This window comes from Macaca nemestrina, chromosome 1 (assembly GCF_043159975.1).
Source record: "Macaca nemestrina isolate mMacNem1 chromosome 1, mMacNem.hap1, whole genome shotgun sequence".
NCBI lineage: Eukaryota > Metazoa > Chordata > Mammalia > Primates > Cercopithecidae > Macaca > Macaca nemestrina.
In genome coordinates, this window is record NC_092125.1 from 180,815,125 (window position 1) to 180,834,258 (window position 19,134).

The 19,134-nt window shown below is 43.0% G+C and overlaps 1 protein-coding gene and 1 non-coding gene across 2 annotated transcripts in view; one reads left to right on the top strand and one right to left on the bottom strand.

Annotated features, from left to right (window-relative positions):
- LOC105495060 (zyg-11 family member B, cell cycle regulator) overlaps positions 1-19,134 on the bottom strand; it is a 104,530-nt gene that overhangs the window by 6,203 nt on the left and 79,193 nt on the right. Inside the window, exons 11-13 of the mRNA XM_011764225.3 lie at positions 8,036-8,233; positions 7,858-7,910; positions 4,754-4,851 (exon numbers count right to left, since the gene is read on the bottom strand). Coding sequence (XP_011762527.1) covers positions 4,754-4,851; positions 7,858-7,910; positions 8,036-8,233 — 349 coding nt within the window. The remainder of the gene's footprint in view (positions 1-4,753; positions 4,852-7,857; positions 7,911-8,035; positions 8,234-19,134) is intronic.
- On the top strand, positions 17,999-18,103 carry LOC112429090 (U6 spliceosomal RNA). Its single transcript, XR_003021217.2, has one exon. It is a non-coding gene; the product is annotated as a U6 spliceosomal RNA (small nuclear RNA).

The following is a 19,134-nucleotide window of genomic DNA, read 5'->3' on the forward strand; positions in this document are numbered from 1 at the left end:
TTTTTTTTTTTTTTTTTGCTTTTTTTTTCAGACAGAGTCTTGCCCTGTTGCCCAGGCCCGAGTACAGTGGTGCAATCTCGACTCACTGCAGCCTCCACCTCTGGGGTTCAAGCAATTCTTGTGCCTCAGCCTCCCAAGTAGCTGGAAATACAGGCACACGCCACCACCCCTGGCTAATTTTTTTATTCTTAGTAGAGATGGGGTTTTACCATGTTGTGTAAACTGGTCTCAAACTCCTGCCCTCAAGCAATCCTCCCGCCTCAGCCTCCCAAAGTAATAGAATTACAAGGCATGACCCACAGTGCCAGGCTGCATTTCCTATGTTTTTTAAAAACCTAATGGCAGTCATACTGCACATACAATTTTTTAATTTTTGAAATATTTTCTTTGCCTTTTTTATTTTTTTTAAGACAGTCTCATTCTGTCACCCAGGCTGGGGTGATCATGGCTCATGCCCAGCGGTGTGATCATGGCTCACTGCAACTTGCTGTGTTGCCCAGGCTGGAGTCCAATGGCACAATTTTAGCTCACTGCAACCTTTGCCTCCCGGGTTCAAGCAATTCTCTTTCCTCAGCCTCCTGGGTAGCTGGGACTGTGGGCACCAGCCACCACACTTGGCTAAATTTTTGTATTTTTGGTAGAGGCGGGGTTTTACGAGGCTGGCCAGGCCGGTCTCAAACTCCTGACCTTAAGTGATCTGCCTGCCTCAGCCTCCCAAAGTGCTGGGGTTACAGGTGTGAGCCACCACACCCAGCCAGGTTAAAACATTTTAATACAAATAGAAGTGAATTCCATTTAAATATAAACAAAATAAGCCCACAAGGTAGGAACCTAAAATATCTTGAGTTGGAGACCAAATATTCTAACATTCCCCAAATTACAGTGCATTTTAGAAGAAATTATTTAGGGCTGTCATTCCATAGAGTAAAATCAAAATAACACTAATACCTAAAAGTATTGACAAAAATAAATACTTGTATGAAAATGAACTATTATTATTATTTTTTTTTTTTTTTTTTTTCAGACAGAGTCTTGCTCTGTCGCCCAGGCTGGAGTGCAGTGGCGCGATCTCGGCTCACTGTAACCTCCACTTCCTGGTTCAAGTGATTCTCCTGCCTCAGCCTCCCAAGTAGCTGAGAGTACAGACGTGTGCCACAACACCCAGCTAATTTTTTGTATATTTAGTAGAGATGGGGTTTCACCGTGTTAGCCAGGATGGTCTCGATCTCCTGACCTTGTGATCCACCCGCCTTGGCCTCCCAAAGTGCTGGGATTACAGGCGTGAGCCACCACGCCCAGCCGAAAATGCACTATTATTTATTAATTATGTTTTATTTTCTCCTACTGAACTGTGAAAGGTCCATTCCTTGAGTCATCAGGAAAGGAACCTACAGATTAGAGACTGGGAATATTATCGGATCAACTGTTAAGAAACTCAGGAGTCCTCAGAACCTGTGGGTACAGTAAAAGGAAAAAGACTTTAGGGGAGAGACAGTTTAATGTGGTAAAGAGGCAGTTTTCAATTCATGAGTGAACAACTCTGCTTCTGGGTAACTGAGGAGGAAGGGCCGGATAAGCCTCCAGGTGGAAGTTCAGGTGCGTACAAGGCAGCTTTCTCGGTCACATCCCATTCACCAAATTACTCTTCTCTATCTGACACAGAAGAGCTTTTACTGCATTGATTTTTTGTGGTATGCTGTGAGTTTTCATCAAAGAATACAAGAGAAGGAACCGGGCGCGGTGGTTCATGCCTGTAATTCCAGCACTTTGGGAGGCCAAGGCGGGCGAGTTCGAGACCAGCCTGGCCAACATAGCGAAACCCAGCCTCTACTAAAAATATAAAAATTAGCCAGGCACGGTGGCACGTGCCTGTAGTCCCAGCTACTCAGGAGGCTGAAGCAGGAGAATTGATTGAATCTGGGAGGTGGAGGTTGTGGTGAGCTGAGATCGTGCCACTGTACTCCAGCCTGGGCAACAGAGCAAGACTCTGTCTCAAAAAAAAAAAAAAAACCAAGAGAAAATCTCACAAAATGTTACTACTTCTGCTATAAGGATATCGGTAAAAACAACTCTCCCATATCCTATATAAGACCCTTTATAGTTTGTCCCCTATTAATGTCCAATAGAAGAAATTTAATTCGTAGTTAACTGCTCATAAAAAGTTTACTCTCCCCTCCCTGTCTCCCCCGACAAGGATGTAGAACATTTTTTCTCTCTTATATGGAGAACCATGTCACTTTTTACTTGCAGCAGAGCCACAAAAATCCCTATGCATGGCCTACAAGTCTACATTTGACTATTTTCCCTCTATCCTAGAATTTTTTTTTTTTTTCTTTTTGAGACAGAGTCTCACTCTGTCACCCAGGCTGGAGTGCATGATGCCATCACAGCTCATTGCAGCCTTGACTTTCCGGGCTCAGATGATGCTCCCACCTCAGCCTCCCAAGCAGCTGGGACTACCAGGAGCACAACACAACGCCCGGCTAATTTCTTTTTTTTTTTTTTTTTTTTTTTTGAGACGGAGTCTCGCTCTGTCGCCCAGGCTGGAGTGCAGTGGCCGGATCTCAGCGCACTGCAAGCTCCGCCTCCTGGGTTCACGCCATTCTCCTGCCTCAGCCTCCCAAGTAGCTGGGACTACAGGCGCCTGCCACCTCGCCCGGCTAATTTTTTGTATTTTTTAGTAGAGACGGGGTTTCACCGTGTTAGCCAGCATGGTCTCCATCTCCTGACCTCGTGGTCCGCCCATCTCGGCCTCCCAAAGTGCTGGGATTACAGGCTTGAGCCACCGCGCCCGGCCACGCCCGGCTAATTTCTTTTAAATCTTTTATAGAAACTAGGTTTCACCATGTTTCCCAGGCTGGTCTCAAACTCCTAGGCTCAAGTGATCCACTCACCTCAACTTCCCCAAATGCTGGGATTATAGGCATGAACCATTGTGCCCAGCCCCTGTAATTTTTGAAAAACTATTTTTCCTTACTTCTAATTAAAACTAAAAATAGGCCAGGCGCAGTGGCTTACACCTATAAGCCCAGCACTTTGGGAGGCCGAGGTCAGCAGATCACCTGAGGTCAGGGGTTCAAGATCAGGCCAGCCAAAATGGTGAAACCCTGTCTCTACTAAAAATACAAAAATTAGCCAGGTGTGGTGGTGCAGGCCTGTAGTCCCAGCTACCCTGGAGGTTGAGGCAGGAGAATCGCTTGAACCTGGGAGGTGGAGGGTGCAGTGAGCCAAGATTGTACCACTGCACTCCAGCCTGGGTGACAAAGTGAGTGAGACTCCATCTCAAAAAAAAAAAAAATATATATATATATATATATACACACACACACACACACACACACACTTTACTATTAAAGTGGTTCCGTGTATTTCTTGTGTCAAATCATTTGTGGAATGAGTTTATATTAATAACTAGGCCATGCTTGATGGCTGATGCCTGTAATGCCAGCACTTTGGGAGGAAGAGGCAGGCGGATCGCTTGAGCCTAGGAGTTTGAGACCACCGTGGCCAACACGATGAAACTCCGTCTCTACACACACACACAAAAAAGGCAGGTATGGTGACATGCACTTGTAGTCCTAGCTACAAGCTGAGGCAGGAGGATTATCTGAGCCCCGACGTCAAAGCTATGGTGAGCTGTTACTATGCCACTGCACTCCAGCTCCAGTTTGATAAGAGAGAGACCCTGTCTCTAAATAAATAAATAAGAGTTGCATCGCAGCTTTGAAAGAATAATATAGAACCTGATTCAAACACTTTGCTTCTTCAGAAACCATGGGTGCTGGGAGCGACATCTTGAACAACAGAATTTTGGGTGAATGAGAATTGGGTACTGGAATGTACCATAAACAGTGGAACTACTTAAGACCTTTTACTCAACAAATGGACTCACTGTAGTCTCCTATCTTTAAATTCCTTGAGGTGAGAACCGTGTCTCATTCACCACTGTCATTCAGTGCCTAGTTACACCATGCTCATTCTAAAAGAATATCTTAAGTTGGCCGGGCATGGTGGCTCACACCTGCAATCCCAGCACTTTGGGAGGCCGAGGCGGGCGGATCACCTGAGGTCAGGAGTTCGAGACCAGCCTGGCCAACATGGTGAAACTCCATCTCTACTAAAAAAAAAAAAAAAAAAAAGGCCAGGCGCGGTGGCTCACGCCTATAATCCCAGCACGCTGGGAGGCTGGGGCAGGCGGATCATGAGGTCAGATCGAGACCATCCTGGCTTACACAGTGAAACCCGGTCTCTACTAAAAATACAAAAAATTAGCCGGGCGTGGTGGTAGGCGCCTGTAGTCCCAGCTACTTGGGAGGCTGAGGCAGGAGAATGGCATGAACCCGGGATGCGGAGCTTGCAGTGAACCGAGATTGCGCCACTGCACTCCAGTCTGGGCGACAGAGCGACACTCCGCCTCAAAAAAAAAAAAAAAAAAAAAAAATGAGCGGGACATGGTGGCAGGTGCCTGATATCTCAGCTACTCAGGAGGCTAAGGCAGGAGAATCGCTTGAACCCAGGAGGCAGAGGTTGTAGTGCGCCGAGATCGCACCATTGCACTCCAGCCTGGGAACAAGAGTGAGACTTTGTCTCCAAAAAAAAAAAGAATACCTTAAGTTTATAACCTAAGATTTCCTTATACTTTAAGTTAGTGTTCTTAAAAATCACTTTAATACACAATTTAGAAATATCTTTCCTGGGAAATGAGAATTTCACTTAAAGAAAAAAAACACAGCTCTCTTTTTTTGGTACATACGATTCTTGCTGCAGACATGCTGCATGGCCCAAACTGCCCATAGCTGGACTCCTGGTGTTGTGAAACATCCAAGTAATGGGAAAAATGGATTAAAGGACCTAAGGGTTCAAAAGAAAAGAATCAAAGTTACATCCCATACTTAGCGTAATTCCCTAAAGCAGTGATTCCTAAACTTTTCATTTTCAACATTTTATCCTATTATATTTAGACTAATATAAATGAGCTATAGAATATCTTTTCTTTGTCTTAACCATTTCAGAGAAGACTGCATTCAGACATGATTCAGTACAGAAGATGGAAGGTGATTAGAATATGGTACTAAAAGAGAAAAAATTTTTCCTAAAGCACCTTTTCAGTCTTTTTTTTTTTTTTTTTTTTTTTTGAGACGGAGTCTCGCTCTGTCACCCAGGCTGGAGTGCAGTGGCCGGATCTCAGCTCACTGCAAGCTCCGCCTCCCGGGTTTACGCCATTCTCCTGCCTCAGCCTCCGGAGTAGCTGGGACTACACGCGCCCGCCACCTCACCCGGCTATTTTTTTGTATTTTTTAGTAGAGACGGGGTTTCACCATGTTAGCCAGGATGGTTTCGATCTCCTGACCTCGTGATCCGCCCGTCTCAGCCTCCCAAAGTGCTGGGACTACAGGCTTGAGCCACCGCGCCCGGCACCTTTTCAGTCTTAAAGATACACATTTGAAGATAAGTAGTCCTTGGTTTGGAAACTAAGAAATACAGAAATTAGGTGATAACTAACTAGTAGAACACTATGAAAAAGGTGTATAATTATCCCTTCTATTTTCTACTGGTCAGAATAAAAATAGGTAGAACGTGCTGGGCGCGGTGGCTCACGCCTGTAATCCCAGCACTTTGGGAGGCTGAGGCGGGCAGATCAGGAAGGTAGGAGATCGAGACCATCCTGGCTAACACAGTGAAACCCTGTCTCTACTAAAATACAAAAAACTTAGCCAGGAGCGGCGGCGGGCGCCTGTAGTCCCAGCTACATGGAAGGCTGAGGCAGGAGAATGGCGTGAACCCGGGAGGCGAAGCTTGCAGGGAGCCGAAATCACACCACTGCATTCCGGCCTGGGCTACAGAGGGAGGCTCCGTCTCAGAAAAAACAAAAACAAAAACAAAAACAAAGGTAGAACATAAGTTGGGGAAGTAAAAAAATGTTGGCAACATCAGCATTTAAGAACCAAACAAAAAAAATAAGTTGAATAAAAATTAAATACTTCAGGTAATTAGTAATTTAATTATCAAGTTATCCAATTACAAAGAGGCATCCAGTATGCACTTTATTTTTGTTATTTATTTTTATCATTTATTTATTTATTTAGTTACTTACTTGAGACAGGGTCTCGCTCTGTTGCACAGGCTGGAGTGCAGTACAGCGATCTCAGCTCATTGCAGCCTGAACCTACCAGGCTCAAGTGATCCTCCCACCTCAGCCTCCCAAGCAGCTTGGACTACAAGGACGTGCCACCACAACTAGCTAATTTTTTATTTTTTGTAGAGACAGGGTCTCACTGTGTTGTCCAGGCTGGTCTCAAACACCTAAGCTCAAGTGATCTAACTGCCTTGGCCTTCCGAAGTGGTGGGACTACAGGTGCATGCCATCATGCCCAGGTCTTTTTATTTTTTAGTAGAGATGAGGTCTCATTATGATGCCTAGGCTAGTCTCCAACTCCTGAACTCAAGTGATACTACCACCTCAGTCTCTCAGAGTGTTGGGATTATAGGTGTGAGCCACCATGCCAGGCCCAGTATGCACTTTAATAAATTATTACAAACTGTTTCCCCAACCAAATCTGGTGTTATTCCTTTTTTTTTTTTTTTTAAGAGTCTCATTCTGTCACCCAGGCTGCAGTGCAGGGGCACCATCTTGGCTTATAGCAACGTCCACCTCCCAAGTTCAAGTGATCCTCATGCCTCAGCCTCCCAAGTAGCTGGAATTACAGGTGTGCACCACCATGCTCCACTAACGTTGATTTTTCATTAGAGACAGGGGTTTCAACATGTTGGCCAAGCTGGTCTTGAACTCCTGGACTGAAGTGATCCACCCACCTCAGCCTCCCAAAGTGCTGGGATTACAGGCGTAAGCCACAACACCTGGCCAGAATCTGGTCGTCTTCTAATTCCTTCAATGTGTCATTTTATTTTAGACCTTCCTGCATTAATATGATGCTTTTTCTTCCTAAAAATCTCCTGCCTCTCCTTATCTTTCAACACTCAGGTCACAACTCACTTCCTCTGAAAGGTGTGTGTGTGTGTGTGTGTGTGTGTGTGTGTGTATTTACATTTGGAGTCTTGCTCTGTCACCCAGGCTGGAATGCAGTGATGCAGTCATAGCTCACTGCAGCCTCAAACTCCTGGGCTCAAGTGATCCTCCCACCTCAGTTTCCTGAGTACTGGGACTACAGGTACGTGCTACCCCACTCGGCTTCACCTTTAATTTCATAACATTCTATGGACATCTAGCATAACGGTATTTTATCTGATCCACATTTGATCTCCCTCACAAGGATATAAAATTCTTGTGTGCAGCCACCATGTCTTTGTTCATCTTTGAATTTCAAGAGCACAGAACAAATTCCTAGCACTTGTCTTCAATAAATGTGAAATGAAGGAAACATGAAGTATGATAGGTGGTAGGAAAAAGTCAAAATACTTTGCTTCTCTTAAAGCCAATACTTTTGGCTGGGTGTGGTGGCTCACGCCTGTAATCCCAGCACTTAGGGAGGCCCAGGCAGGCAGATCACTTGAGGTCAGGAGTTCAAGACCAGCCTGGCCAACATGGTGAAACCTCATCCCCACCAAAAATACAAAAATCAGCTGGGTGGGGCAGCGGGCGCCTGTAATCCCAGTTACCCAGGAGGCTGAGGCAGGGGAATTGCTTGAACATGGGAGGTGGAGGTTGCAGTGAGCCAAGATCATGCCACTGCGCTCCAGCTGTGGTGATGGAGTGAAACTCTGTCGCAAAATAAATAAATAAATAACCAACCAATACTGAGGTGCCTGAGGGAAAACACATGCATCCAGTAGGAATGACTCTTAGGAATGATCTCTGGACTAGGTTACTGGTTTACTGTTAATTATGATACTAATTACCTGTATGCTACCATCTCGCACTCTGGAGTTGGCCATTTCAAAATAGCTGAATGCTAGAAGACAAAAGACACACAAGAAAGGATTACAATATTTATTTAGCACTGCATTATTTACTACATTATGAGGCTTTCATAGTTTAACCACTATGAATGTCTTTTGTTGGCACGAATGACCCTACCAAATCATCCAGCAGAGAATTCCTCTGGCTACGACTCAATGTCCAAGCTTGTTCACCTCTGGATATTAAATGGGCAATAATTCCAGCTGCAAAGTAACTGACTTCCACTTCCACACTGTGTAGAAGACTACTGATGTGGTCTATAAAATCTTTCCACATTAATTCAGAATGCAATTCTTGTACTTCAGCTATATTGTTCTGGAAAAAAAAAGAAGATATAAAAATTCATGTAATACGTAGAGTAAATGGTTAAGATAATGGTTTTTAGGCCCTGGACAACAGGCAATTCAGGAAGGTGAGAGAAAAGTATTTCCCTGAGAGAAAGTATTCAAATGAGGGCAGTTTACAGACTGCAATGAAGGTAAGAGGAAGCCAAAGAGAAAGTAGTAGTTTTGTTGAAACAGAGATCACAGTTCAGGGTGGTCAAGCAGCAAAACTCTGTAGAACGGAGTGCTGGAAAGGACAAAGCTCCACACTCAAAGACAGAGCACACATGACCTGCACCCCAAATCTCTGGCTGAGTAATGACAAGGATGAAACTCCAGGAGGCTAGAAAAGGAACTACCAGAAAGTAGTACATGAGGCCGGGCGCGGTGGCTCAAGCCTGTAATCCCAGCACTTTGGGAGGCCGAGACGGGCGGATCACGAGGTCAGGAGATCGAGACCATCCTGGCTAACACAGTGAAACCCCGTCTCTATTAAAAAATACAAAAAACTAGCCGGGCGAGGTGGCGGGCGCCTGTAGTCCCAGCTACTCAGGAGGCTGAGGCAGGAGAATGGCGTAAATCCGGGAGGTGGAGCTTGCAGTGAGCCGAGATCCGGCCACTGCACTCCAGCCTGGGCGACAGAGCGAGACTCCGCCTCAAAAAAAAAAAAGAAAGTAGTACATGAACAAATCCCAAAGTCACACAGGGATAGTAGTAGTTCACATTTCCACTAGCCAGACTCAAGAGACCTCATGATAAGCAAAGTATTTGATAGTAGTAGGGCTAAATTATATATGAGCCGTAAAGTCTGATAAGACGCCACTCTAACAAAACAAATAAACAGGACTGGGTGTGGTGGCTCATACCTGAGAGGTCAGGAGTTTAAGACCAGCCTGGCCAACATGGAGAAAGCCCGTCTCTACTAAATATACAAAAATTAGCCAGGTGTGGTGGTGCACACCTGTAATCCCAGCTACTTGGGAGGCTGAGGCATGAAAATCACTTAAACCCAGGAGGCAGAGGTTACAGTGAGCTGAGATCGCACCACTGCACCCCAGCCTGGGAGACAGAATGAGATGCCATCTCAAAACAAACAAACCAAAAATGGCTGGGCACAGTGGCTCACGCCTATAATCCCAGCACTTTGAGAGGCTGAGGCAGGCGGATCACCTGAGGTCAGGAGTTCGAGACCATCCTGGTCAACACGGAGAAACCCCGTCTCTACTAAAAAAAACAGAAAAATTAGCTGGGCGTGGTGTCATGTGCCTGTAATTCCAGCTACTTGGGAAGCTGAGGCAGGAGAATTGCTTGAACCTGGGAGGTGGAGGTTGCAGCGAGTGGAAATCGTGTCACTGCACTCTAGCCTGGGCAACAGAGCGAGACTCCATCTCACAAAAAATAAAAAATAAAATAAAATAACACATAAACAAGCTTTAAGAGGAGCAACTTGATCTGCAAGTAACTGCATGCAAGAACAAAGTATAAGACTCTTTAGAGAAAAATAATACCTAGCAATCACCAATTTACATTTCACAAGGACCAGCATCCAATAAAAAAATTACCAGGCATACAAAGGGGCAGAAAAATATGATTCATAACCAGGAGAAAAATCAATCCATAGAAATGGACTAAAAAATAACAGAGATAATAGAATTAGCGGACAAGGACTTAAAGCAGCTATTATAAATATTATAAATATAATTCCAGATGAAATGCAGACATAAACATGAAGGCAGAAAATGAAGATATAAGAAAGACCTAAATGTAACTTATAGAAATAAAAAAAAGCTAAATATCTGAAAAGCAAAATATATTGGATGAGATTAACAGCAGATGAGATGCTTCCCGAAAAACAATCAGTGGACTAAACAACAGAGAAATAAAAAGCATCTATGGCAGGGCATGCTGGTTCACACCTGTAATCCCAGCACTTTCGGAGGTTGAGGTGGGAGGATCACTTCAGGCGAGGAGTTCAAAACCAACCTGGGCAACATAGGGAGACCCTGTCTCTAATCACACACACAAAAATCAATACAAACCATCCAAATCAAAGTACAGAAGAAAAAATCAAACTGGGGAAAAAAGCCAATAGAGGAGTTTTGGGACCTGTGGGATAATGTTAAGTCTAACATGCTTATAACTGAAGTCATAGAAGAAGCAGAGAGTAGAGAGGGTATAAAAAAGGTATTTGAAGAAATAATGGCCAAAATTTTTGCAAAATGTGATAAAAATTATAAATCCAAAGATTCAACAGAAAAAAAGTGTCCACTTAGACTTCAATAGCCAACCAAAAATTTATCATTCAAAAAATCAAAAGCAAAATAAAAAACTTTGTTAGGTAAACACCACCAGAGTGAAAAGTCATTGCCAGCACACCTATAGGACAATAAATGTAAAAAAAGGGCCGGGCGCGGTGGCTCAAGCCTGTAATCCCAGCACTTTGGGAGGCCGAGACGGGCGGATCACGAGGTCAGGAGATCGAGACCATCCTGGCTAACACAGTGAAACCCCGTCTCTACTAAAAATACAAAAACTTAGCCGGGCGAGGTGGCAGGCGCCTGTAGTCCCAGCTACTCGGGAGGCTGAGGCAGGAGAATGGCGTGAACCCGGAAGGCGGAGCTTGCAGTGAGCTGAGATCTGGCCACTGCACTCCAGCCTGGGTGACAGAGCGAGACTCCGTCTCAAAAAAAAAAAAAAAAAAAAAAAAAAATGTAAAAAAAGAAGAGAACGAGAAATGTGAGTAAATATGAAAGATAAATTTCTCTTTTTCTTTTTTTTTTTTTTGAGATGGAGTCTTGCTCTGTCGCTTAGGCTGGAGTGCAATGGCAGGATCTTGGCTCACTGCAACCTCCACCTCCTGGATTCAAGTGATTCTCCAGCCTCAGCCTCCGAGTAGCTGGGATTACAGGCAGCCACCACCATGACCGGCTAATTTTTATATTTTTAGTAGAGATGGGGTTTCGCCATGTTGGCCAGGCTGGTCTCGAACTCCTGACCTCAGGTGATCTGCCCACCTTGGCCTCCCAAAGTGTTGGGATTACAGGCGTGAGCCACCGTGCCCAGCCAATTTCTCATTTTTAAATTGAGGATTGATGAGCACTCCTGCTTCTGGCCATGGTGGAGTAAAAACAGTCAGATTTAAACATCTGCCTGAAACAACTGAAAAATCCAAATAAACATGAAAAAACAATCTCAAGATACTGGCCACAAGCAACAAAGGACACTGACTCTTAGTGTCCTTTACTAGATGGAAAACAAAATGAGCTACTGCCTTGAAAAAGTTTCCAGGCGGTAGCACAGGGATACAGACCTGAAAGAGAGCTCAGTAGACTGAACAGAGTAGGAGATGAGGTGAACAGTCCACAGAAACGAAGGTAACTCACAGGACAGAACACCAGGGAGAAGAGAACTTGCAAACAAAGCGAGTCCAGCGATCTGCAGAGTCCCACTCCATTCAGCAGAGTAATGATAACAAAATGAACACAAGGAAGATACCTGAGGGCAGGAAAAGAACCATCTAAAGAGTCAGAGAAAAGTGCGTAGTGCTCACAGAGGGCTGCTTGTTCTCATCACCCAGCATAGAAAAACCTTTCATTCACAAGGCACTGGGTAGAGTCCTCAGGAATGTCTTGTTGCGTAGTAGAGAATAATTAGCCCTAGCCTGACCACTGCTCTGGAACCTCCTAATAAATCATAAAAAGCAAGACCCACAGTGATCAAAATGTTTAAAAGTAAGTTAACTGCATCCCAGAACAAAGTTCAAGAATATTCATAGAAAAACAAAAATATTCAGCAACCAAGAAGGTAAAATTCACAAAGTCTGGCATTCAATCAAAAACTACCAAGCAGGATGGGAGAAAATATTTGCAAGTCATATATCTGGTAAGGGATTAATATCCAGAATATATAGAGAACTCTTAAAATACAACAACAAAAAACAAACAACCCAATTTAAAAATAGACAAAGGAATTGAATAGATATTTCTCCGAAGAAGATATACAAATGGCCTATAAACCCATAAAAATATACTCAACACCACTTATCATTAGAGAAATGCAAATAAAAACTACAAGATACTATCTCACACCCATTAGAATGGCTACTATTAAAAAAAAAAAAACAGAAAATAACAAGCGATGAGAGTGTGGAGAAATTGGAACCCTTGGACACTATTGGTGGGAATGCAAAACGGTACAGCTGCTGTGGAAAACAGTATGGTAGTTCTTCAAAATTTAAAAATAGAATTATCACATGATACAGTAATTCTGTTTCTGGAACTATACCCCACAAAATTCAAAGTAGAGTCTTAAAGAGATATTTGTGACTGGGCACGGTGACTCATACTTGTAATCCCAGCACTTTGGGAGGCCGAGGCAGGCGAATCGCCTGAGGGGAGTTCGAGACCAGCCTGACCAACAGGGAGAAAACCCATCTCTACTAAAAATACAAAATTAGCCAGGCATGGTGGCGCGTGCCTATAATCCCAGCTACTCAGGAAGGTTGAGGCAGAAGAATTGCTTGAACCCGGGAGGTGGAGGTTGTCGTGAGATATCTGTACACTCATCTTCATAGAAGCATTATTCACAATAGCAAAACCATGGAAGCAACCCGAGTATCCAACAAATGGATGGATAAGGAAAATGTGGTCTATATATACAATGAAAATTTTTTTTTCTTTTTTTGAGATGGAGTCTCGCTCTCACCCAGGCTGGAGCGCAGTGGCACAATCTCGGCTCACTGCAAGCTCTGCCTCCTGGGTTCACGCCATTCTCCTGCCTCAGCCTCCCGAGTAGCTGGGACCACAGGCACCCGCCACCATGCCCGGCTAATTTTTTGTATTTTTAGTAGAGATGGGGTTTCACTGTGTTAGCCAGGATGGTCTCGATCTCCTGACCTCGTGATCCGCCCACCTCGGCCTCCCAAAGTGCTGGGATTACAGGTGTGAGCCACCGCGCCCGGCCTATATATACAATGAAATTCTGACATACACTACAACATGGATGAACCATGAGGACAATACTGTAAGTGAAGTAAGCTAGTTACACGACAAATACTGTATGATTCCACTTACATGAAGTAGTTAAGGAGTTAAAATCATAGCGACAGAAAACAGAATGGTGGTTATGAGGGGCTGCAGAGAGTGGGGGAATGGAATAGTATTGTTTAATGGTTACAGACTTTCAGTTTTACAAGATGAAAACAGTTACAGAGATAAGTGGTAGTGATGGTTCTACAACATTATGAACATATTTATTACCACTGAACAATACACTTAAAAATGGTTAAGACGGTAAATTTTACGTTGTTTACCACAATTTAAAAAATAATAATTTTTTTAAAAAGTAAATTAAGGCCGGGCGCGGTGGCTCAAGCCTGTAATCCCAGCACTTTGGGAGGCCGAGATGGGCGGATCACAAGGTCAGGAGATCGAGACCATCCTGGCTAACACGGTGAAACCCCGTCTCTACTAAGAAATACAAAAAATAGCCGGGCGAGGTGGCGGGCTCCTGTAGTCCCAGCTACTCGGGAGGCTGAGGCAGGAGAATGGCGTGAACCTGGGAGGCGGAGCTTGCAGTGAGCTGAGATCCGGCCACTGCACTCCAGCCTGGGCTACAGAGCGAGACTCCGTCTCAAAAAAAAAAAAAAAGTAAATTAAAACCTAAGCATGCCAAGTTTCATGAAAACGCGACTTATAATGAGGAGAAGAATCACTCGAAATTGACCCTGAACTGACATAGATACTAAGTAAAACTAGCCAATTAGGATAAAGAGTTATTAAAATTTTATTTCATATATTCAAAAAGTAGGAACACAGAAGATACAAAAAACACCTAAATTGAACTTGTAGGGATGAAAATGACAATGTCTAAGATGAAAAATTATACTAGATGGCATTATAGCAGATTAGATATTGCAGATGAAAAAAATTATTGAACTGAAGGCATAGCAAGGGAAACTATCCAAACTAAAACACACAGAATACAAAAGAACAAAAACATTAAAGAGCATCAGTAAGCTGTGGGACAATGTCAAGCAGCTTAATATGTGCAAATTAGAGTCTCCAAAGGACTCCAATGTGGGGAGAAGGGCTGCAAAATTTTTTTTAGGGAATTGGGCAGGTCACAGTAGCTTACTCCTATAAGCCCAGCACTTTGGGAGGGTAAGGTGGGAGAAGTGCTTGAGGTCAGGAGTTTAAGACCAGCCTGGAAAATACAGCAAGATCCCATCTGCACAAAAAAAATATTTTGAAGAAATAATGGCTAAAAACTTTCCAAACTTGATGAAAACTATAGACCTATATATCTGAGTAGCTCAATAAATCCCAAATATAGGAAACATGAAGTTAATTACATTAAGACACATATAATCAAATATTCAAAATTGTTACTAATCTTAAATCATTTTTTTTCTTTTTTTGAGATGGAGTTTCGCTCTTGTTGCCCAGGCTGGAGTGCAATGGCACAATCTCAGCTCACTGCAACCTCCGCCTCCTGGGTTCAAGGGATTCTCCTATCTCAGCCTCCTAAGTAGCTGGGATTACAGGCATCTGCCACCATGCCCAGCTAATTTCTGTTACTTTTAGTAGAGACGGGGTTTCGCCATATTGGCCAGGCTGGTCTCAAACTCCTGACCTTAGGTGATCCACCCACCTTGGCCTCCCAAAGTGCTGGGATTACATGCGTGAGCCACCACTTCCAGCCAACTAATCTTAAATCTTAAAAGTAGCCAGAGGAAAAGAACATGTACATATGTAAGTACAAAGATAATGATGATATCAGATTTTTTATTAGAAAGAAGCAAGTCAGAAAGAAGCTAATCAGTATCTTTAAAGTAATGTCAATCTAGAATTATATACCTGATAAAAGTATCTTTCAAAAACAAAGTTAAGTAAAGATGTTTTCAGTCAGACAAAAGCTGAAGAATTCATCATCAGCAGATCCACACTGTAAGAAACATTAAAGGATGTCTTTTAGGCTGAAGAAAAATGACACCAGGCTGGACGTGGTGGTGCACACCTATGACCCCAGCACTTTGGGAGGCCAAGGTGGGTGGATCACTTGAGTTCAGGAGTTCAAGATCAGCCTGGGCAATATGGCGAAATCCCATCTCTACAAAAATTTAAACATTAGCTGGGCATGGTGGTGTGTACCTGTAGTTCCAACTACTCAGGAAGTTGAGGTGGGGTAATTGCTTTAGCCCAGGAGGTCGAGGCTGCAGTGAGCTGAGATCATGCCACTACACTCCAGCCTGGGTGACAGACTGACACCTTGTCTCGAAAAAAAAAAAATTTACTCTTAGCAATTCTGAAGTGTACAATACATTATTATTAATTTAGGGATTATAGGTGTGAGCCACTGCACCCAGCCAAGAATAAATTTTAAATGCTCTCACTACAAAAACAGTAAGTATGTAAGGTGATGAGTATGTTAATTAGCTTGATTTAATCATTCCACGATGATTAAACACATACATCAAAACATTACATTGGGCCAGGACGGTGCCTCACACCTGTAATCCCAGCACTTTGGGAGGCCGAGTCGGGCAGATCACTTGAGGTCAGAAGTTCGTGAATAGTCTGGCCAACATGGTGAAACCCAGTCTCTACGAAAAAAAAAAAAAAAAAAAATGCCAGGCATGGTGGCACACATCTGTAACCCCAGCTACTCAGGAGGCTGAGGCAGGAGAAACGCTTGAACCCAGGAGGCGGAGGTTGCAGTGAGCTGAGACTGCACCACTGCCCTGCAGCCTGGGCGACAGAGCGAGACTCCGTCTCAAAAAAAAAAAATGACAGCCGGGCGCGGGGGCTCACGCTTGTAATCCCAACACTTTAGGAGGCCGAGGTGGGAGGATCATGAGGTCAGGAGATTGAGGCCATCCTGGCTAATACAGTGAAACCCCGTCTCTACTAAAAATACAAAAAACTAGCCAGGCGTGGTGGTGGGCACCTGCAGTCCCAGCTACTTGGGAGGCTGAGGCAGGAGAATGGCGTGAACCCAGGAGGCGGAGCTTGCAGTAAGCTGAGATCGCACCACTGCACTCCAGCCTAGGCGACAGAGTGAGACCCCGTCACAAGAAAAAAAAAAATTGTACTCCACATACACAATTATTATTTTTTATTATTTAAAAAAAATAAAAAATCACAGGACATGTAAATGATCCAAATACCCCAAATAAAAAACAGCTATTTTCAAACTAGATAAAAAAGCAGTATGCAAGGTGTATGCTATCTACAAGAAATACATTTTAAATATAAAGACAAATATAGGGTAAAAGTAAAAGGATAAAACAAGAAATACTATGCTAACACTAGACAAAAGAAAGTACAGATGGCTATATCAGTACCAAAGTAGACTTCAAAGTAGAGGATATTACCAGGGGTAAAGAAAGTCATTTGGTAATGTTAAAGGAGTCCATTAATCAGGAGGACATAATTCTAAATGTTTATACATCTAATAATAGAGTTTCAAAATACATGAAGAAAAAGCTGATAGAACTGTAAGGAGAAACATACATCTACAATTATAGTCAGAGATTTCAAAACTCCTTTGTCAATAATTGATAGAATGGGTAAAATTAGAAAATTAGTAAGGATGTGGTAGAGTTGTACAGTGTCAACTGTGACACTGTATAATCTATTAATTAGTGTTAATTAATCAAGCTAATTAACAATCAGTGACCTGATTGTCATTTATAGAACACTATACCCAATAATAAGACCATACCCATTCCTCTCAAGTGTATATGGAATATTTACCAAAATAGACCATATCCTTGGCCATACACAAGTCTGAATAAATTCAGAAGGACTCTAACCAAACAAAGCATATTCTCTCACCATAAAGAATTAAATTAGAATAAATATCTCAAATTATTGAAACAATTTAATCACAAGGTAATAGAGAAAAATATGGAAGGAAACATATAAAGTTATATTAACATTAATAACTTTACGGAGATAAAAATGATGAAAGGTTGGAGACAGAGCCTTAAGGATGTTAAATACATTTTTGCACTGTTTCACTAGTTATAACAAACATGTATTCCTTTTGAAATTTAAAAATAGTATAGGTTTTTTTTGTTGTTTTTTTTTTGAGATGGAATCTTTTTTTGTTGTTGTTGTTGTTTCAGGTTTTTTTGAGACAGAGTCTTGCTCTGTTGCCCAGGCGTGGAGTGCAGTGGCGCAATCTCGGCTCACTGCAGCCTCTGCCTCCTAGGTTCAAGCAATTCTCCTGCTTCAGCTTTCTGAGTAGTTGGGACAGGCATGTGCCACCACGCCTGGCTAATTTTTGTATTTTCAGTGGAAACGGGATTTCACCATGTTGGTTAGGCTGGTCTTGAACTCCTGACCACCTGTGATCCACCCACCTCAGCCTCCCTAAGTGCTGCGATTACAGGCGTGAGCTACTGCACCCGACCCACAAATACTTAAAATAAATTCCACCTTTCCATTTCAGGTGACCGGAGCCAACTTCTCTATCAAATAATCATATTAACCCTGAATAAAACAATCAAATGCTGTTATTTATTTAATAATTCCTCTATTGCTGGACATTTAGGTTGTTTTCCATTTTCTACCTTATATAATGAAGGCTACAACGAACAGATAGGTCCTCCTTAAATGGCAGTCCTCAGCTTTCCTAAAAATCCATCTCCTCACTGCTTGCATGTGGAAAACAAGCTCCAATTTACATTTTTTAACTCACTAATCTATGCCTTCCATAATCTAATTCATTGAGAGCAGAGGTCTGCTTTTGTGTGCTCGCTTGGCAGCATACATACTAAAATTGGAACGGTACAGTGAACATTAGCATGGCCCCTGTGCAGGGATACATGTAAATTTGTGAAGTGCTCCATTTTTTTTTTTTTTTTTTTTTTTTTGAGACAGAGTTTCACTCTTGTTGCCCAGGCTGGAATGCAATGGCGCGATCTTGCCTCACAGCAACCTCCACCTTCTGGGTTCAAGTGATTCTCCTGCCTTAGCCTCTCGAACAGCTGGGATTACAGATATGCGCCTCTATACCCGGCTAATTTTGTATTTTTAGTAGCAACAAGATTTCTTCATTTGGTCACACTGGTCTCGAACTCCCGACCTCAGGTGATCCACCACCTCAGCCTCCCAAAGTGCTGGGATTACAGGCGTGAGCCACTGCACCTGACCAGTATTTTTTTTTTAAATAAAAAATAAAATAAAATGGCTTTTGCCACATAGGCACTTTGCCTGTTGCAGCAATTTAAGCTGACAAAACATTTGATCTTTTACCTTTGTCTCAAAATCCTAGAGGGCTTACTTTAATCTATATGCAACATATTAAGACATATGTGATTTGTAAGCAGGTTTTTTTTTTTTTTTTTTTTTTTTTGAGACAGTCTTGCTCTGTTGCCCAGACTGGAGTGCAATGGTACAATCTTGGCACACAGCAATCTCCGCCTCCCAGGTTCAAGTGATTCGCGTGCCTCAGCCTCCTGAGTAGCTGGGATTATAGCTGTGCACCACCATATCTGGCTAACTTTTGTATTTTTAATAGACATGGGGTTTCACTATGTTGGGCAGGCTGGTCTCAAACTCCTGACCTCAGGGGATCCACCTGCCTCACCCTCCCAAAGTGCTGGGATTACAGGCATGAGCCACCGTGCCTGGCCTTCGTAAGCAGTCTTTAAGTAGTAATCATTAACTATCAAACACAGAATCTAAGAACACTTGTAGGTTAATGACTTTTATTTTTAAGAGACCGGGTCTCACTCTACCACCCAAGCTGGTGTGCAGTGGGATGAGCATAGCTCACTGCAGCCCTCAAACTCCTAGGCTCAAGCGATCCTCCTGCTTGAGCTTCCCCACTAGCTGGGACTATAGGTGCATGTTACCATGTTCAGCTAATTTTCTTATTTTATTT